At 39.1% G+C, this 20,489-nt stretch overlaps 1 protein-coding gene across 1 annotated transcript in view; it reads left to right on the top strand.

Moving 5' to 3' along the window:
- thsd7ba (thrombospondin, type I, domain containing 7Ba) overlaps positions 1 to 20,489 on the top strand; it is a 164,999-nt gene that overhangs the window by 119,654 nt on the left and 24,856 nt on the right. The window contains exons 15-16 of the mRNA XM_069698655.1: positions 5,723 to 5,989; positions 6,742 to 6,920. Coding sequence (XP_069554756.1) covers positions 5,723 to 5,989; positions 6,742 to 6,920 — 446 coding nt within the window. The remainder of the gene's footprint in view (positions 1 to 5,722; positions 5,990 to 6,741; positions 6,921 to 20,489) is intronic.

Raw genomic sequence — 20,489 nt, forward strand, 5'->3', positions numbered from 1 at the left:
ACTGAGCCACACACAATTGCACCGACCCTCTTCGTTGTCAGAATAAGCTTTTAAGTACCTAATGTGTACCATTTTACACTGGCCTTTTATAGAAATACTATAGTTCTAATAGTCTATTTGCTATCTTGAGCTGAATTTATTTCATTTTTATTTTATGGTTCAGTTTTATGCTTGCTCTTTCTGTTTCTCTACTTTATGGTTATTTCATGATTTTAGAGTTCTTTTTTTTTTTTTCTCCTCCTACAGTTTTGTTGAATCGATTCATTGAAATCCACTCCAGAGAAATCCACTCAAACCTTCAAGAAACGTGTGTGTGTGTGTGTGTGTGTGTGTGTGTGTGTGTGTGTGTGTGTGTGTGTGTGTGTGTGTGTGTGTGTGTGTGTGTGTGTGTGTGTGGGTGGGTGGGGGGGGGTATACCAAGAAAACACATGGCACTATGCTGCAGCGAAGTGAAGTTTATCATTTTGGCATTATGTTACAGGAGAGGCAGACAACCAATAGAACAGGTTGATTTGTCCATTTATGATGTAACACCACTGTTTTCCTTTGTTGACATGTATTGTGAGCCCTAGATGTGGCAATTTTAGAAATTAAATAATAAAAGTAACGATATAAAGTCTAAATACACGTTGTACCTCCAGCTGTATTAACACACATTGATTTTTATATTATCTAAACTTGAAATGATCTCGTCACATTGTAGGAACAATTGTTCCTTCAGGTTTGCCTTGAAAATCTGTTTCATGTTCCCTCTTGCATGTCACTCTGTATGGCACACTGAAAGTTACAAGGTTTCAGATTTAAAAAAAAACAAGTACTCAGGAATCGATTCTGCTTTTTCAGATATGCATCAACCACTTAGTAGAATTAAGTAAATGATGTATTATACAAGCCTAATTACCACATTTTACAATTAAGCATTGCAGATGTTAAATGAAAACTCAATCTGCTTCAACAGTGCTTGTAGAACAGCCGTCATGTTTTAGCAGTTTAAAAATTGATATCGGATCGATGACAGACCAGGGTATGGTGCATTCATCTAATCGGATGGAGGAAATGGGGAGATCAGTCATCTATTGTCTCGCTATTGATGTCTCTGTCAAGACAATTCATACTTGCCTTACCATTCCACAATAAGGTCAATTTCTTTCACTCACTCAACATTTAGAGATGGCGGTGTTGGACACAAAGAGGTATGGACAGTGTTGTCGCTGTTAATGAAGGATCCATTCAATAGACATTATAGAGAAATCATTAAGAAAAATAGGTTTAATTGAATTGCGTAATGTTGAAAGAAGCTGGATATAGGAGACTAGCATGCTGGCTGTGGTGCATGCAGGCCAATGTGTTGCTGTCACCTGTAATGTGGTTGTCAGCGTGAAGTGATGTTGCACTGGCACTTTTCAATCAACCACCAGCAGTGGCGTAGATTGAACAGATTGTTTGGTGAATTGCAGTGCGACAGCAGTGAGTTCACACTCTGTGAGGAATGTTTGCAATCAGAGCCACTTCAGAAACAGATGGGCTCCTTGCTGACTGGATTCCCAGGAGGCTGAGGACACCCAGGATCCATGAAACAAATAGGGGTGCACGAGTATAGAAGGATATGCGAAGCTACAGTGCAACTCTTTCACCAGGCTGCGTGTGTGTTTGAGTATTTGTTCTCTCCATCTGGCTCAGGTCAAGTAATTTTGTTAGCACTTTTATGTTACAGTACACACAGTGTTTACTTTAATTGTGACAATTACATAGTAATTTACTTGTTCTTAGGGGACTGCAATTCATTAAATTGTTGAGTGGCTCTGTTCTTTTGGGACCAGCAGGATTCAAGAAAATAAGCACCTCCAAAGCAATACTGTATTAAATATACAGACAACACAATGCCATCTGTTCACAGATTATCTCTAATCTGTTTCCTTTTGGAAGAAGAAATAACATTAAAATTGTTTCATAAAAAAAAAAACCTATGTCTAATTCAGTAAAGTCAGGGGTTTTGTTGTTGTGACAGCCTTACATTGTTTGATATGGCCAGTAACCTATGAGGGCTAATGTTTGCTAACTTTAGTGATCTTTAAATACATTACCGGGTCAGTTTTCTGACTTTCTCTGCCTGTGCTGCGACACAACATTTCAGTAAATGTTTTTTGTAAATGTTCAGTGCAGTAAAGCACAGTTCCCCCTCAGGGTACTTGTTGTTTGCTGGTTTTATAAACCATGGTCACGTTGGCCATTTTTCAGTTAAATTTAATCTCACTTTACAGAGAGAGTTATTACAGAAATGTAGTGACTTCACATTATTTCTCAATAATACACCATATTTGTGAAATATGGTTCATTATTACATTTTATTTATACCAGCCTGCTTGATGGTTCACTTCCTATATATGTAAGATTTTGAGCAATTAACCATTACAATGACCCTACATCTGTGTAACTCTTCGAGTCTGTGCTTATGCCACGTTCAAATCATGTGGGAGTGAAGATGGGGAAGATTCACATGTTTATGACCTGCGAGCATTTATGTCATCTGCCCACCCAAGTTGTCTGGTGCCAGTCGTCTTGTCCTGCTGCCTCTCACTTATTATTGGAGATTTCTAGTGGTCTTAATCAATAAAGAAAACAAAAAAAAGTAGAAAGACAAAACTTTGTCCACATTTCATGGCATACTACAGGCTGAGCAAATTGTTTGCTAAAAACACTGCAGCGTTGGTTTGGACAATTTGCAATAATGATGAATGATGGGTGTTTTAATGCAGAGTTGAGGGTTGAAAACACCACGCCTGTCATTGTAATATAATCTACAGATCTATATCCATTCTATTTCAGCATATTGGCTTTCAGGGACTTTGGCAGGCAAGACACATCCATATTTGCTTTCTTTTTTCAGCCCTCAAGTACTTTTTTGCACCAAGTCAGATACTGTACATCTGAGCTCTCAAAAAATATGACTTTTCTGCTTGGATAGTGATGAGAAGTTTATTTAGATATTTTGAAATTTGACATGTCACCCGCTTAATTTATTATTTCACTCAATATGCCCTAAAACCTAAAAGAAACATACAATAATTGAATTGGCTTTAATTTTAATGTCAGTGATGATCTAAATTATGTTAGATATATTTTCAATCTGTCAAAAAAAAACTTTTTTCAGAACACTAAATTGCAACAACTTAGCATTACAAGATGGCAAAGTATATGTGGCAAAAGCTTTTATCTTTCAAACTCCAGTTAGTTGCATCAGCTCAGATTGTTACTCTGTACAAACTAAATGTAAATCTTGCATGGGGGCCTGCGCCGCTTCTGTTTGCAGTTGACAAGTACATGAAAAGGTGTTGACAGTGGTGACTTTCAGTTTTTGAGCAATGCACAATTGCAAAACAAATGTATTACTGACAGCAAACTATTTATAGATGTTGAGACTTGACAATGAGCTCTTTATGATGTGATTATTCTATGATGCAAAGCAGACAATCAATCATGAGGAAGACTTCTGAGCTGCTGGACAGCTTGACAGGTTGTATCTGGTACTTGTACGGATATTCAAAGTGACATTTTCTGACAGGAACACATGCCTTTCAGCTGCTGTCTTAATTTCCTGATCATGTGTCTTCAATAATCTCATCATATATAATCATTTTTACACTCATTAGATAAAGGACCTGTAGCTGGTGTGTTGAAGCATACATACTATTTTAAAGGAAAAATTCACTGCGGAAGCTGTTACAGTCAATCCACATCCATTTTCTAATACTCACTGATAAATATGATAAGATAATAATGGAGGTAAAACAATGTTTGGTTTCTCAGAATCATTCTGGTGCCAATAAATTAAAGAAACTTTGTTAGATCACATCGCACAATGTAAGAGAGCAAACTGAAAGAGAAACGTGTTCTCTTGTAGTACAGATGGGCTTCCAAAGAGGCAAATATATAAAATTATTTAAAACAAAAAGGGACAGATTGAGGGACCGTGGGGATACCAAAAAGGGAATTACAGCACTTAATCACCAAGTAGCAGCTGAACAGAACATCACTGACTAATGGTACAACAGAGCGTGAGTGTCTGTGCAGCTTCCCATTGTCTGTCCCTGTCTCCACTATTGTCAGTCCCTGGAATCAAAAGACTGTGCGCTTGTGATCATTAATAATAAACAGCGAGCGCTGTGTCCTGGTGAGAAGTCGTGGCTAAGAAAGAAAGAGAGGGAATAAATGTGCAGCAGGCCAAAATAAATTCAAGAGAATTTGACGGGAAGGTTCTTTCTATGATTCGTCCTCAGTGGGAGAACACTGCACCGCTGTAGCAGTTTATATTCTTCTTGGTCTTCGTGGTAGCACATAGTGTCGACGTGCTAAGCCTAAATATGGTGCATTTGCATACAAATGACACACACAAGGTTATAAATATTGAAAATTATGTTTCAGTTGAACAGAACAGTACTTTTATTTGTATTATCTATAATATTACATATAATGTGTACATAGAATGGTCAAAATATTCTTCATTTTTTTATAAAAGAAATTATTACTCAGGTCTAACCTTGAACTTAGTTGTTATGACAGAACATTACGCGTGCTCCATTCCCTTAAGAGGCTTCAAAATGAATCCAATAATTAAAGTTTAACATGCTTGCAAACAGCAGCAATCATTCCCCACGGTTATTTAGGTGTCACGCAAAACATAAAAAGTGCCTCCTTTTCCCCTGTCATGGAGCACTTGTGACTGATTGGCTATTTGTTTGTTATGTTCCTTCCAAAGAAAAGACGGCAGCGTGGAGTAAAACGAACTACTGAACAAACTGATTCACATCCATCCTGGTGCTGATTTGTGATATATAACGATACATTTAGGAGGAGCCGATCATTTGACTGCAGTATTCTGTGGTGAATATGGGAAAAGCAGTGACCACATTTATGTTCAAAATCTTTTTTTTTTTTTAGAAACAGGAAAGAACATTATTCCGGACAATTAAATAGCCTTTTTCTCCATGTAAATAGCTTTCGTCGAATGCATTACAATAAATGCTATATAAGCCATAGTTAATGTAGCTCAGCTCCCTGTTAATGCGTCATGCACTGTTCCAAACTATTCTTTTCTGATGGCATATTTACAGTGGGCTCAGTCCCCTGACAACGCCTTCGTCCAACTTTGGAGTATATACTGTGTTTCTGCAGACAACTGTGGTTTGGGCTTAAACGTGGGTGAGAATAATGAAACAGTAAGCCAGTTTCTAAACCAATCCAGTCCATGTGGAGTCAGCAGAAGGAGTGGAGGCAATGATTCCCACATGAAATTACAACAATGATCTTATTAGCTAAATCCCCCCAAAACAAGCCAGCGATTACAATGGAGACGCTGGATATAAGTGAGCGGTGAAAGTGAATGCTGGACCAGCTCCTGCCTGTACGCGGTCTCTGTCGCTCAGTCACAGTGATACAAATGAACCATTTGAACTCTGTTAATAGCTGTACTGGTGATAACAAAAGAAGCCATTGTAATTCATATTTTTTGCCATGTTTGACCAGAATTCCTTCTTTGACATTGCTTTTTTTTTTGGGGGGGGGGGGGACTCTCTATCAACTGAAAATAATAAACCTATTTATGTATTCAAACCCTCAGCCTCCTCTCCAACATGGAAAAAAGTTGGCCTCAAGCCCAATTCATCCAGTGTTCATCACCCATCCAGTGTAGTAACTTTCCACTTTGTATCCATCCTTCGCTCAGGTCGCAGTAAAAAGAAGGAGCACTGCCTGAACGAGAAGTTGTACCCACTGGAGGAGACTGAGACTTGTCCTTGTGATGAGTTTTTATCAGAACCCTTTGGGAACTGGTCCACTTGTATCCTCCCTGATGCTTCCGTCCTGGGGTCGCAGCAGGGTTGGATGAGCCATCGAGAGGCGAAGGAGTGTGGCCAAGGTCTGCGCTACAGAGCCGTGGCCTGCATTAACCAGCAGGGGCACCTGGTTAACCCCACGTTCTGTACAGACTCAGGTAGGACGAACAGAAATATACTTTTATACTTTTCACTTATATATATATTTTTTTTTCTAAATAATGAGGAGAGAGTGCCTTAGCCTATGTATCTGTTCAAACAATGTTGCTTTCAGTTGAAAAGGAAGCTGCAGCCGTGGTTGTTTGGAACAGTTAATGTCTAATCAAAGAAACTTGATGATTTCAGAGAATAAACTATATTACAACCACTTTTTACACTATCTTTTAATTTTATAATTTTTATCCAAAACTTGATTCTTATTTGAAAACAAACTAAATTGTTATAAACATTTGGGGACAGATGAAAGCAGCATAAATAATACGTCCTCAACTTTATTCTGAAATAAAACTCTGATTGTTGGTGAAAACCTCATTGTAATGTGTTCTTGTGGGTGGGAGTTAGTTGGATTGTTTGTTTGTTTTGTCTTTGTCCTATTTATCTGCATATTTCATTTAAATGTGAAAGACAGATGGCCAATTAATGCTAATACAGCTATCCAGTAAACAAACAAAAGTAGAGAATGCAAGGCATTCTAGGAAACTCTGTGAAAACCCCTGGCACAGTGAAGGAATTAAACACTCATTAGCTGGATAATTAGCTTTTGGTGTCGCAGTAAGTAAGTCCAAGATCTGGTGTAGCAGAGGCCAGTGGCATGTCTGTCTGACATTATTAATGTGAGGCGCTCTGCAGCTGCTGACCAAGTCTGAATTGGGCCTTCCCCGAACTTCTGTCTGCCAATGTTTAATTTCAGGCTTCATTGTGGAGGTTTGCCACATCCCTTGCCCCCTCGACTGTAAGCTCAGTGACTGGTCAGCCTGGTCGGCCTGCAGTACATCGTGTGGCAGCGGGTTGAAGATCAGGTCCAAGTGGCTCAGGGAGAAAGCTTTTAATGGGGGACGCCCATGCCCCAAGCTGGATTTGAAGAACCAGGTAAGGCTACTTCCAATGATTTTTTTTTTTTTTTTTATACTGTCCGTAGCAGCAAGAGGAAAACTAACTTTGGAAGGTAACCATTTTTGTTATTACTCTTTAAAGTGGAATTTATATGATACAGGTATTCTTTCATTTTAAGCTAATTTGATTGGTTTGGGAAAGTTTTTTGCCCCCGATCTGAGTGCCGATCCAATACTTGTGTTTTCCTATTTAATCCAGCTTCACAGTACACACTTAAAATTCATGAAAATGATTCAAATCAACACTTAAAAATGATTTAACTGCAAGCTCCCAAACTGTTTTAAAATTATTATTTATTTTACAAAATCACAAAATAAGCAAACAAAAATATGTTTTTTTTTAATCAAAATTCCACTGAGTGCAGGTGGTTTTCATGTTTGTTTCTTAACAAAATATCCAAGTAAACAAACTAAAATACCTCCTTATGAAAAGCTATCATTTCCCCTTAGTGCAGCATTGTAGTAAGAACACATTCAAAAACGTATAATCTCAATTCCACTTTGAATTGTTGTAATAGCTTAACCTTCAGTCACAACAAACCAAAATCTCAATTTCACTACTTAAGTGAACTCATTGTATTTCGTTGAGTGTTTATTTTTTACGTGCTATATCAAATCACCAGTACTACATGCATTTCTCTCTCACTAACGCCTTGGAAAACGCTCGCATTGCAGACATTACAAGTGGCCGCATGTACGCCATATCCCAGAGTACACTTCTGCTTCCAGCCAAAAACTGTGCTTTAGGTTTATGTACCTGTGTGACAGTTGATGTAAAACAAATGATCAAGACTAAAAATAGCTTTGCATAGCCGATATCGATCAGTTGAAAAATTACTGATTGGCCCCGATAATGATCTTTGAGATCTGCTTGGGGCATTCCTACTTTTAGACTTTATTTTTCACAAGCATCTACAGTTTATGGGCATTACAATGTTCTCAAGTTACTTCTCACCAGAATTGATAGTTTCCAGGGGCCATATAATAGAATACAGATGAGGTCAGTATTAGTCTGCTAATGTGCTCTACAACAGTACATGTAATATAGAAGCCATGCTAAATGTGAAAAAATACTTTAGTCAGTGTTCACACTCCCTGACATACAGTATTATCTTACTGGGAACATTTGTATGGTGCGTGATCATTTTGGAATATTTTCCTTGAACTCTCATTGTATTGCAGCCAAATGCTATTGTAGTGGAACCGTTGCATTCTGCTCACATTTCAATGACAAGCTTTATTACCCATCAGACAGTGGGACTCTTGGGTGACCTGTTCATTTCCTGGTGTCCTCAGTCAGACATAGTCATTGGCCTTGCAAGACATGCCCTTTCTTTGACATAAAAACAGGGCGGCATTAAGTAACAAAAAGAAGGAGGACAGCGAGGGGGGGGGGGTGAAGAGGACAGATGGGAGCTTTTCGTTTTCCATCGTCAGGTTTTCAAGCGCAGCTCTGAATATATTTTGTGACAGTACATCATTCGTGGGGTCACGGTTTAAACAGGGGAAGTGTTTTATGAATGCTGTCTGTATGCTTGAATGGGCTTGAAAGGACACTTTAGTTTGTAGAGGTCAGTGTGGAGATGATGCGCTGCTGTGTAAAAAATATTCCAATGTGTAGTGGAGATGTGTGTACAGATGGTTAAGTGCCCATTAACAAGGTCTGTATGGCCCCTGTTGGAATGCCCTGTAATAACCCTCGCCACAGAAATTGGAGCTCACTGTTGCCCATGTCCTCGTGGATTTATCCTTCGGGTGAAGTGGGGCTCGTTGTTTACATTATTAAATTGGCCGTTTAAAGTGAAGTACATCTGTCCGAGGTGTGGGTGGAAAAATACTATAGCCTTTATGCAAGTTCAAAAAGCACAGATCTGTAAGGCTACTTTTCCCTTCTGGTATGTTGTACTCCTGAATGGTCACCACATGGTGTTCAAAGGAAGCTGCTTTCTTCTTCGCTCAGCCTTCACACTTACATTTGGCCCTTAGTTCTTAATTTACGCTCTTTTGGCGTGACAACAGATATGCTCGTTCCTAATGGCCACTCTCCTCTTTTGACAACACTTGCACTCTTGTCTCTGACTGTGAACGGGGAGTCACACTTTTAGCCAAAGTCTAGCCTCGCTCCCACCAGCAGATGTTTCCCCTTGAGCCGCAGCCAGAAGCGAGATTGGCTTGACAGAGATGAAATTTACAGGGCACCACAAATCATCCTCTCGTCGCATGGTTGAGTGAGCATGAAAGATAAGGGGGGGGGAGCCACCATGAAAATAATGAGCAGAAAATGGCCACAATGTCAAACAGACTGTGTAGGAGCTGGTCTGTGAAGTAAACGCTAAGTGTGCTGTTAATGAGGCAGTCAGAAAGATTTTTTTCTTTTTAAATGTGACCATGAACAAGTTAATCAAGATGAATAATTAATACATGACTCTCACCGAAAATGCACCCCCAGGTTCTTGTGTACACGTGGGAAAAGAATAAGCTAAGAACTAACTTGAAGGATAATCAATACACTTGGGGTTTGTTTTCATTTAACTGTATGCTAAACTCTTCTTCCAATGAGCACTTGTCCAGTCATTGCTTAGTTATGGCAAATGAAATAGAGGATGTGTGTGAATGTCTCCACATGTTGAGGTGGTGGCTGTAATATTACTGATGCCGTGTCTTCAAAGAGTTTGGAAGATGGTGTCTTTTTAATGGGAAGAAAAAGTACCGGTAATGGTTTAAACAGGGAGAAGCTGCAAACTCTAGCATATCCAGCTAACTGTCTTACTATCAACCATAGTGACCAAACCCAGCAAAGGTCAAGAAGCATTTTTATCATTTACAGGTTATGTTACAAAAAGTGTATCTGAGTGTACGGTAACTTTAGCAGCTGTGTCCAGTTCTTTTAAGGACAATTTCACACTCTCACAACGTCATCAGAACTCATTATCTGGGGTAGTGTTATGTTCGCCACACATGCGACGGCTGGTCTTCAGCTTGCTTATTCCTCCTGTTTTGTTAAAAGTAAATCATGCTGTTTGAAAATACAAACAACTGCATCACAACTATATTTTTTGTCCATGTCAGCTAAGCAGCCAAACATGATTATGTTACTGTGATAATTAACAGTGTAAGATCCATCTTATATTGGACTAAGTAAGCTCTTCACAGCAGTATAAGATGCCCTTTATCCTCAGGCTTTCAGCACATTTTCATTTATGTTGCCATGAAGTGCATATGTAAGACCCTTTTGACAGGGTTCTTGTTTTAAGCCATAAGCTTAATTAACCAGCTAGCTTCAGCTTCTTGGATTTTCACTGGTACTTACAATTCCAGATAAGATGCTGCTTTTCCCTGTTTGAAATCAAGAGCCACAGTTTCAGACATTTGCACAAAGATAGCTGCTATTACCCACAATTTTACTCCATCTGTCTTATAAGCAAAACAACACTTGAAATATGCGAACACCACTTCCATTAGAAAAGTGGGATTTATAACATTATATTTTGTAAACATATCTTGTCAGAGGCACTAGGCCACAGAATGCACTGGAGACACCAGAGGATAATCAACTGTGGAAAGAGGAAGAACCTATCCTGGCTTATGGGGTTACATTCAATGTTTCATACTTCTTGTTTGTGGTGTCTATGATTTTACCAGCTATCTGCGTTTATTGTTCATTACGGAAGTGTTGTGAGCAGACTGAGGCTCTCTAGAGTCCACACGTCTTCAAGTTGATTGTAATTTAAAGTGAAAAATGTGCATGGTGTCTATGCGAGCAGTTTTAAAAATAAGATCTGGATACAATTCACAGTTTTATAAATGTGGCCCCTGATCCTTTGAATGGAGTGCTTGAGGTAAGTGTATATGATCGAGGGTGTGTGGGAGGTTTTGTTTTTTTTACAGCGAGCTTCTAAGTTCTTCATGTTAATAAGACTTTCTGGTGTGCAAAAACATTATCCATATGCCTAGAATTTTTTTTTTTTTTTTTTATGCAAAATTACCTTTTAAAACATTTTACTTCAAATGTACCATATCTCCAATTTTTTTAAGTTACTATAAAAACGCCCACAAAACATGTAAATGCTGATAAAGTGTTGGATCTCTACACACTGATTTTGCAGTACCAGGATTTGCAGCCCATGTCTGAACACGAACTGCCCAGAGAGACTGCCATAGAGAACTCACGGATGTCAAAGCTGAGCTCCCGGAGAAACACACAAATTGGCTCTGTAATTACAGGAGACATTTGAATTTTATCATAACTCCCACAAGTGTTACACTGCCAAAAACCGAGATATCAAGTGGTGTATTCACTTTCCATATAATACAAAAGAATGGTCTTGACTCCTTGACAGCCTCTGTGCCAGTCAGATAGTTCTTTTTTTGGCCCTGTCAAATGGAGAAACATCCATCCGGGTCACCTCCAACGCTCTACTGCTGTATGTTGTGTGTGTGTGTGTGTGTGTGTGTGTGTGTGTGTGTGTGTGTGTGTGTGTGTGTGTGTGTGTGTGTGTGTGTGTGTGTGTGCGTGCGTGCGTGCGTGCGTGCGTGCGTGTGTGTGTGGAGGGAGATGTGTGTTACAGACGGCTATAAGCATACGACACTAGTTCCTTTATTTTTGTGGATAATAAGAGGAAATGCGACATCTCTTCCTCATTTGTTTTTGTTTTGACGTTGTCTTGTGCAACTTGTGGAGTGAGCAACAGGACAAAAGTGTCCATACACTGCTATCATTGGTTTGAATCGTGCAGATCACTTATTTATTGTTAAAAACTAATTATTTTCTCCTTATTATTATCACCTCCTGATGTGACTGCAAGACCTTCATTTCAGTAGAATCACACCTTCCTATGTGGAATTCAACAAGATCACATGTATTCAAGCTCATTTGTGCTTTTTATGTTTCAGTCAGATCGTTGCAGGTGCAGGTAAGAGGGAATATAAAACAGAGTTTGTTGAATAAGAGCATTCATATTTTATGTTCAATTGATGGATTTTATGTTGTGAATGCCACATACAGACAGCAAGCCTAAAATTGACGAGGAAGACTGTTTTAATTAACAGTGTGTCCATGTGTGCCATATTTTGTTCATCAAATAATTACATTTACTTCATTTTTAAGCCCCTCTCAACCACAAGCAATGTGTATTATTTGGAATATAAAGCGAGAGTTCAAATCCCTTTTCAGTATTGATGTATCAATGGTGAACGTTAGTGAAAACACAGTCCTGCATCCTGTGTATGTCACAGTTGAATACGTCGCAGTCTTTGGTTGCATGCTAGCAATATTAATTCATAAAACCTAAAAATGGAAACATAACTGTCAACACACCTGACATGCTACGTACCACAGCCTACAACGCAACTCACTTTTTTCAATCTATTGAAGCTGTTTTTTTCTTATTCTTTTTCTACACTCTACTGCTGATGTTTTGGGATTTTTCTTTAATCAGCAAGCATGCCAACATCCGCCACCCACACGATCTGACTGTTAAATAGTTGATATCATCACACCTCTGTCACAAATATAATGGGCTAGTTGGGGCCTACTATACAGGACCTACCTGGTAATACAGCAGGCTGTTGTATCTCATGTATTTTATTGACCTAATGTTTAAACTGGGCAAACCACACCTGCTATAGCCATGATGATGCGATTACATGTGGAAGTCAGGTGACATAGTATTAGGCGTAAGAAAGAGAAGGTTGAGGTTGGTTGGATGGATAAAACACAGGACTTTGAACCAGGAGACCAGCGTTCATGTTCCATGTGAAACCAGAAGTCTGCGTTGACTCATTTGAGTTAACTTATGTACGTAAACCACAATCTTTTCCTCAACCTAACCAAGTAGTTTTTGTGTCTAGACCTGACCAAACTGTGACTGTTACACAACACTAGCTATGTGTTTATTATTGTAACCATGAGGGGGAAAGTCTGGTCCATTTGTCTCTGGGAATCTCCAATGCTATGATACTGTGTATCGTAGATAACAGTCTACTGAGCCTCAGAGGTGGAGAAGGGCTCCACTAGCCAGTCAGCATGACGTGCTGATAACAATCAAATCGAGTGTGTTCTCTAATAATCATGTTTGAACCTCACATTTCGTTGCTGGTGACAGCATTCAGTGACGCCAAGCATTGACCGATTTGATATAAGGGGTTGCTCACAAACACACACTTCAAGATGCAAAGCCTGTGTTGTCCTACATTGTCGGTAGTTTGGCGTCATTGCTTGTCAAATAAATGATTATCTTCATCATATGTATCACCATCTTCAGCGCGGATTTCCCAGGCCCTCTGCTGTACTTGACGCATTTGGTGCTTTTCTTGGTCATTGCATGTCATGATTTGATGTCTTGGCTCAGCTCAACAGGGTGTTTGTGTACTTGGCAAATGTCAGTAAGCTATGAGGCGGCTGATGCTGCTGGCTGTGGTGCCTGGTTAGAAGAAACAGACTAGAAAACAGTCAGATGCAGTTTGTTACATGCATGAATTTGTCGATGAGTTCTTTATTGCTCCCACATTGATCTTCTGCTGTGTAATGTCACGGTGGCGTAGCTGCCAAGCTAAGCTGCTATCTACCCATACTCAGTATTTTGGTTGCTTCTTGTTTATGTTGTTGATATTGCTCTGGTGAGTTTTCTCTTTTGCTCAGTTTTGTTTGATAAAATTAGGTTACAAGTTGATTATGGTAATTGTATATTGGCTTTGAATCCTTCAACTTATCTGTTGTTTAATTTGCTTTATTGCATTCAGATTTTCTGTAGACACTTAATATTACCATTGAAGAAACCTCATTAACTCCAAGCACCGAGGTAGGTGACAGCTTTCTCTGTTGTTCTTTTATTGTTAAGTCCTTTTAAAACATCTCTGTGTCATCTCATCACACTTAATGAACTCACAGCCATCTGCTATTTATCAATGCTACTTCTCACAGAAGAGCTTGTGAGTCGCAGCATTTTGTTTCCTTTGATGATTGGTAGTAACTTCTAATGGCCACCTCCTCATCCACTCTGTATGAAGAGTCTTTAAAGGCGTATCCTTGTCTACCTTGGACTCCGGCATTATGACCACAGCCATGCATCTACTACTGTTTTCTTCCCAGACATGTATCAAGGTGAATGGAGTTGCCCTGATGGTTGTGTGTCTCCTATTTAACACTCATCATCTGAAACTTTGAAGCTTTCAAACAAGTATCTGCTGAAGTGGTTAACTTTCTAAAACCATGGCACTCCGTTAGAAGAAACGTTTTTGTCCCGGCACCCCAACTTACCCAATCTCCAATATAACAATGAATGTAATAAATACACAGCTGCAGTTTTACTGTCATATTCTCATATCGAAATTAGTTCATACTGTATAAATAGTCAGTTGTTAAGACAATAAAAACAGCAGGTGCTCTGCAGATTTATAATGCAATTTATTACGCTAAAATGTCAAACATATTTTTTGTTCTGTTAGAAATGAAAATGTTCGTTTAGTTATGGTGTACAAGTACAAACCAACAAAATAAAACAAGTTTAAAGGCATTTTAATGGCACATGGTTAGCCAGATGTTGCACACACTGATGTGTGAGAGCAAAACCCGCAGGTCTGACTCCACTGACAGGTGGCTGCTGGTCCTGTTTCCATCTGTCCCACATCCCACTTATGATGCTGGGAACGCACAATACTGCGAACGACGATGGATGCGTGTCGTCCCCAAGCAGATAAAACTTGACCATATTGCCTTTAGCCGTGAGAGTTGTGTTTATCAGCTTAGATGTAGTCATTTCAAGCTCTCTGCCCCTCAAAACTCCCAAATCAGAAAGCATGTCGTTACTATGAGAACCGGCAACTTTGAGTCATCATGTCGTTATCTTCAACATGCAAAACAAAACTAGCTTGTAATGCGGTGGTCTGGATTTTTTTGTTTTTGTTTACTTTTTCTTCTGTTTTGACATGTAGGAAGTATAAAATAAAATGTAGTTTATAGATATGTTGTTGCCAATTTTTTTTAAATGTGGTGAAAATGACATTGATATGATAAATATTGTGACACCCAGTTTAAGAACCATTGTCCCAAAACACGTGGGGGTGAAAGAGTGATGACCAATCTGTCAGCCATTATTTGCAACACCTTCAAACTACTGTGTAGACCCATAAGTGCTTTTGACAGCTCTTTCTGTGATTGCTACACCTACAGAAAAAGAGCCATCGCCTTCTTGCTGTTTTGAGACTCTATAATCACCACTATCCTCAGTGGACCACAATAACACCTGAAGTACACCATTTACCATGAAATCCAAACAGATACACTGTATCGATAAGCTGCTAGTTGTACACAGTATTCAACAGTATCATTATAAATATGAGATAATTGCTTACAACACTCAAGTGCAATTTTGACATTTAAGCGCAACTCACTTGACTTAAATCACTTGGTACTGTTTGACTTATATATTGCATTCTTGTTTTGTGTTAATATTGTTGTCGTGTATGCTGTGTGTATTTTTCTTTACCAACACGATGTCCTCAGCTAAACTTATTTAGCATGGCATGGCTTTTAATAGATCTGGTCCTTTGTTTCTTCACTGCTGTGGAAATTTACTATTAAGAGTAATGTTTAATCAGCAAGGCTTTGCTTTTATTTTAATGAGATTTAATGACTTTGCATTATGAGAGAGAACTTTGTTGTTCCATCTGCACACTGTCCCTCCTTTAATAACCAGCTACAGCAGGTCTTCCAGAAAGGCTGAATCCCAAAAATCAGAACAAATGTTAGATCTTGTTTTCACCCAACTGCATTCAGGTGCTAAACTCATCTCTCTCTCTCTTAGAGCCAACTGCTGCTGGAGCTACCTAAGGCCAATGAGGTGTAATTAACGTAGAGCAGTGCTTGGACATGTGTTATTCTTCCCCTGTAGGCATAGCCCAAAAAGCGAGGTGTCTCCCTGCCGTGCATATCGTTAAGGATGTGGAGTGCTGCTACCCAGAAAGGCTACATTTTGAAGCCTCTCAAAGCCTCTGGGCTCTCAGCTGGTTCATAGCATTTTCTTCAGATTCAAAGGTTAATCATAGCTCCTATCTGCTAATTATAAAAACAAATCATATTGCGTGTCGGGGTGAATATTAAACACACTCTCATCTGCAGTGACTTTTTTTTTAAAGAGAAGACTGCTGTGAGCAGTGTATTAACATCACAGTGTCTAATCTCCAACTCTCTCCCTTTATTCCATTCTTGTACCAAATTACTGTATTTCTAAAACTGTGTGTATGACCCTTTCCAAATGTTTACATGCATACAAAAGACAGAAATAAATAATTAATTATTTTGGTCACAATCATCTTAAAAATGTGTGCACATAGATGACCATATATTGTAAAGAAAAAAAAAACTAAAGAAAAGCAAGCTTGAATGAGATGGGTGCACTGCTTCCCTTTAACTAATAGGATTATTCTTTAACTTGGACAACGTGGTCAAACATAGCGGCAAACGTGGCTTCTACAAATAGATACATGTCAGATGAAACTACAGACTCAATATTTACAAAAAAAACAAACCACTGACTTTAAATCTAAAATTGAGCACGTAGGTGTTTGTCTGCTTTTCAGAGACGCACAGTGTGCGGCCACTGCAGTGTCTTCAGCATGTAACGTGTGTCTTTTGCCTCTGGCAGCAGGCAATAACAAAAACATTGAAAATGATTGGAGAAATATGCCCAGTTCTGTAAAAATATGTTTCTTTAAAAATGTCAATGCACTGCTCTCCCGGTATCTGATGCATCCTCTGTATTTTCATTTGCCTGATAGATGATGAAAAGTGGAAGCGAAAGGGCTCATAGAAAAGTGAAGCAGTATATTTAGGCTGAGTGTCATAAAAAGGTGAGCCTGTGTTTTCAGAAACCTGCCACTTCCTGGAATCATCCTTGACCTTTCAGCTGCTCTAACCAAAACTGTGTGTATCATGTGGCTCCTTTGCTTTGTGCCATTAGGACTGGAAATAAAGTGATAAGCAAGCAGCTGATGGGAGCAGCCCAGTGATGAGTGTGATAAGAAAATAAATAACATGTAAATAGATATGATTGGGTTTGGCCTGTATGGAAAGGGGCTTGTGCAATAACTGGTGTCTTACTACACTGCTGTGACCTTTCTGTCTGGAGTTTGCATATTCTCCCTGCGCCTGTGTGAGTTTTCTCCAGGTAGCCAGGATTCTTTGCGAAGACTTGCTTATTAGGTTAATTGGTGATTCTAAATTGGCCGTATGTGTGAACTTATTTTTTTGTAAACCTCAACTTTTACATGTGAAGTACGCAGTCGTTGTGGATGAGGCCTCAGTGTTTGATTATTAATGTATTACTTGTAAAACAAAAATGTATATAGATATATCATCTGAAATGTGCTCATCAACTACTTGTGACAAAGATGGAGGCAGGATATTTTACAGTTTAATGACCAAATTTATTGTCCAAAAGGACATCAGTGAACTTTCCTGGGAGAATGACTTTATAAATGACTAAATATGAAAAAAAAAAAAAACACATTTCTGAACGTACGAATTTCTACATTGTCACAAGCAGGTTTTTCTGCATTACGTTTTGTAAAAACAATTCCATATCAGACAACATATGTGTGGATATCATTATGTCTATGACAAGCCAATATCGGTCAATGAAATCGATCAACTAATAAAGCTGTCACGTTTTAATTTCCATCGCACATCATCTGCCATCTATGATTTGAAACTGGAATAAAGTCCAGGACACTTGTTGGAAAAGACTGCAGACAACCATGTCTTCATCATAGTCTGTCACCTGCACCTTCTAATATATCACAGGAAAATCTGGCTTTCAGGATGTCTCTTTAGATTTTATGACATAAGTGTGTTCAATCAGAGTTTTGTCTCTGAAGTGAAAATTACTTGAATAGCGCACTAATTTGAACTGTGAAAGAGCGGCTCTGGCTCTAGTTTGTGCTCATTCAGAATTTTTGTCAAAGTGTTTGGAAAAAGATGTTTGACCACAGCTATTATTATGATACAAGGTTAAGTGCTCGCAAAATGTCTCTGCTAATGCATTCCTGTCTTGTTGAGCTGGGTCCTGGTAATAGATTACAAAGTAAATGAGAAAAGGAGATTGTTTCAGGGCTTGATGGCCAATCAGTTTGTGTAATTATGGAAAGTCATGCCATTGCCCTGCGGCAGAGCCAACACAGCAGTGGGTCCAAGGAGGATGTTAGACATAGAGTAAATCTTGTAAGGGCTTTGGTTCATTGACGACCTTGATAGTCGGAAACCTAATTGGGAGGCAGTTATAAGAAGGAGAAGAGCACGAGAGAAAGAGGCTGCTTGAGGATAATATGCAAACCAACTCAGTGGTCAATGAGCAACGGCTGAAATTAACGGTTGTGTCTCTTGTGGCCGTGCCTTCCTGTTTGTATGAAGCTCACAATGTGAAAACATCACGACTGAATAAACACTGCAGGTTCTCTGTGACTGCTGTGAAACTGAAACACAGGGTATGTGGCAGGAGTGCATCCACAGAATAACATGTTACAATCTGTCAAGTCTGGGTCCTCTCAGGAGATCATCTATGTTATCCACCTCGTCTTAAATCATGAGGACGCGTGAAGGGATCGGTGAGTCAGTGGGGCTTACGAGCAGATGACATACTCAGACTGAGTATTGCTTTGGATACAGAGTCTCCTGCTGCTGTTGGTTTGCTGGTGTATTGGTTGTTTGGCTCGCCTCATTCCTACTCTTCCCATGTCAGTTTCAACTTATCCTCTCTTATCTAAATCACTTTAAGCGAGAATGATGTTTTTTAAGCAGTATTATATGCCTGTTTTGAAAGTCCCTGATACATGACCTCAATCGCAGTCATCCTAATTACTGTCTTTTATTATGGCACATTTTAACTTATCATTAGTATATTGGATTGATCATAATTAGCTGGGAGTAGATCCCACCTGTGTTACTCAAAGGAGCCATTGTTTTTCCAACTCATCCATGGGCCTGCTGACAGTATTAGAAGAGTCCATTTGAAGTCATAGTTACAAAATGACACTTTGAGAGAGATTTATAGTAGAGAGTGCTCTGCTTCAAGGCTTCCTGTCCAATTTTCTCTCTGTTAACAATAAAATGCTGTCCCTACAGAAGGGTCTGTCGAAAGTTCACATGTCCGTGTTTGTGTTGGTCTTTTATGTTTTTATTTGCATGCGTGGGAGTGTGTGTGTTGTCTTTGTATGTATGCTCATGCATCATTGTAAAGACACCTACAATATATGTGTATATGGTTTGTATCATGTGCTGCATTGGTATATGGTGTATGGTTTTTGGATTGAAGTCACAATCACTATGTTGCGGAGCTGTTTAGAGAGTGAAGAGATGGCATGCACAAGGCCAATTCAGCTCTCTCTGTAAATCTAGGACTTTTCAGAGATCATCCACGACTGCTTCTTACCCAGAATGGATTTTTATTTGACCCAACCCAAGGCTTGTAATCCCAGTCACATGTGCGGAGGAATTATGGAATGAATTGGAAAAATGAACTTTTTTGGCATGGACAGACATTTGCAGAAGATACACTGGTGACTGTTTGTCATGGCAAGAAGCATTTGGCTCAAGCAAGGATTCTGTGAGTCTAGTAAATGTTGATTTTAAATGTACACATGTTTACAGCTAAAGTTATCACTGTCTTTGAGTCAGTAGGTTTTTATTTGAATGCCGTTTCTTACCATTAAAAATGAATCAGAATAGCTGGAGTGGTTGTCAATACAGTTTGCTTGTAGTAACCTTATTTAGACACAGAGCACACAGCCTCCCTGAGCATATGCTTATTCACGTCAACTTTCCGCTCACCATCTCCAGACAAATTAATTTCTCGGAGTTGCCTTCAGCTGCAGGTCTGGCCGAAGCACAGCTGTTACAACCAACTGCAGCGCTTTAACACTCTCCCAGCAATATGAATCATTCAGTTTGGCAAAATATCCAGGACGCCTAGATTTACTCTAGTTGTGTTGACGGAGTACCTAATCATCCTTTACCCTCATTAATGAAACACTGAGCAGAATGCAGTATTTTTTTTTTTCAAATTAAAATTTAAGCACAGCTATGCATTTCTGTCACTGCAGGCAAAATCTAAACTAATGATCATATCGTTGTTCTTCTCTCCCCTCCCCAACTTCTGGCTTGTCATGCACTGCTAATATGGACATCCACGCAGGCTCAGGTCAGTGCCATTCATTCTGTACATGTACTCTGCTTTAGCTAATGAAGACGAAATGCATGCCAGATCTGTCCAAGTCACAGAGACTCCTGACCCTTTTGGTCCTTTAGTCGAGAGAAAGAACAATACTTAAATTAAAGAAAGTGCTACATGGATGGAAATAACTTATGATATTCCATCTGCTTTTTACCTGGATAAATTCATATTGACATTTTTTCAGATACTTTAGGAGTTTATTTTGTGAGTAGTCGGGAACGTTTTTAACGTTTTTGCTCAAAAAAAACTCAGCAGAGTAATATTCTTGTATTGCTTATATATAAACAGTTCATTCCAGGAGAAGAAAGATCTGAAGATAG

Source organism: Brachyistius frenatus, unplaced genomic scaffold, assembly GCF_029030835.1.
Source record: "Brachyistius frenatus isolate BFR_SWC_R1_liver_20210118 unplaced genomic scaffold, ASM2903083v1 Contig_27, whole genome shotgun sequence".
Classification (NCBI taxonomy): Eukaryota; Metazoa; Chordata; class Actinopteri; family Embiotocidae; genus Brachyistius; species Brachyistius frenatus.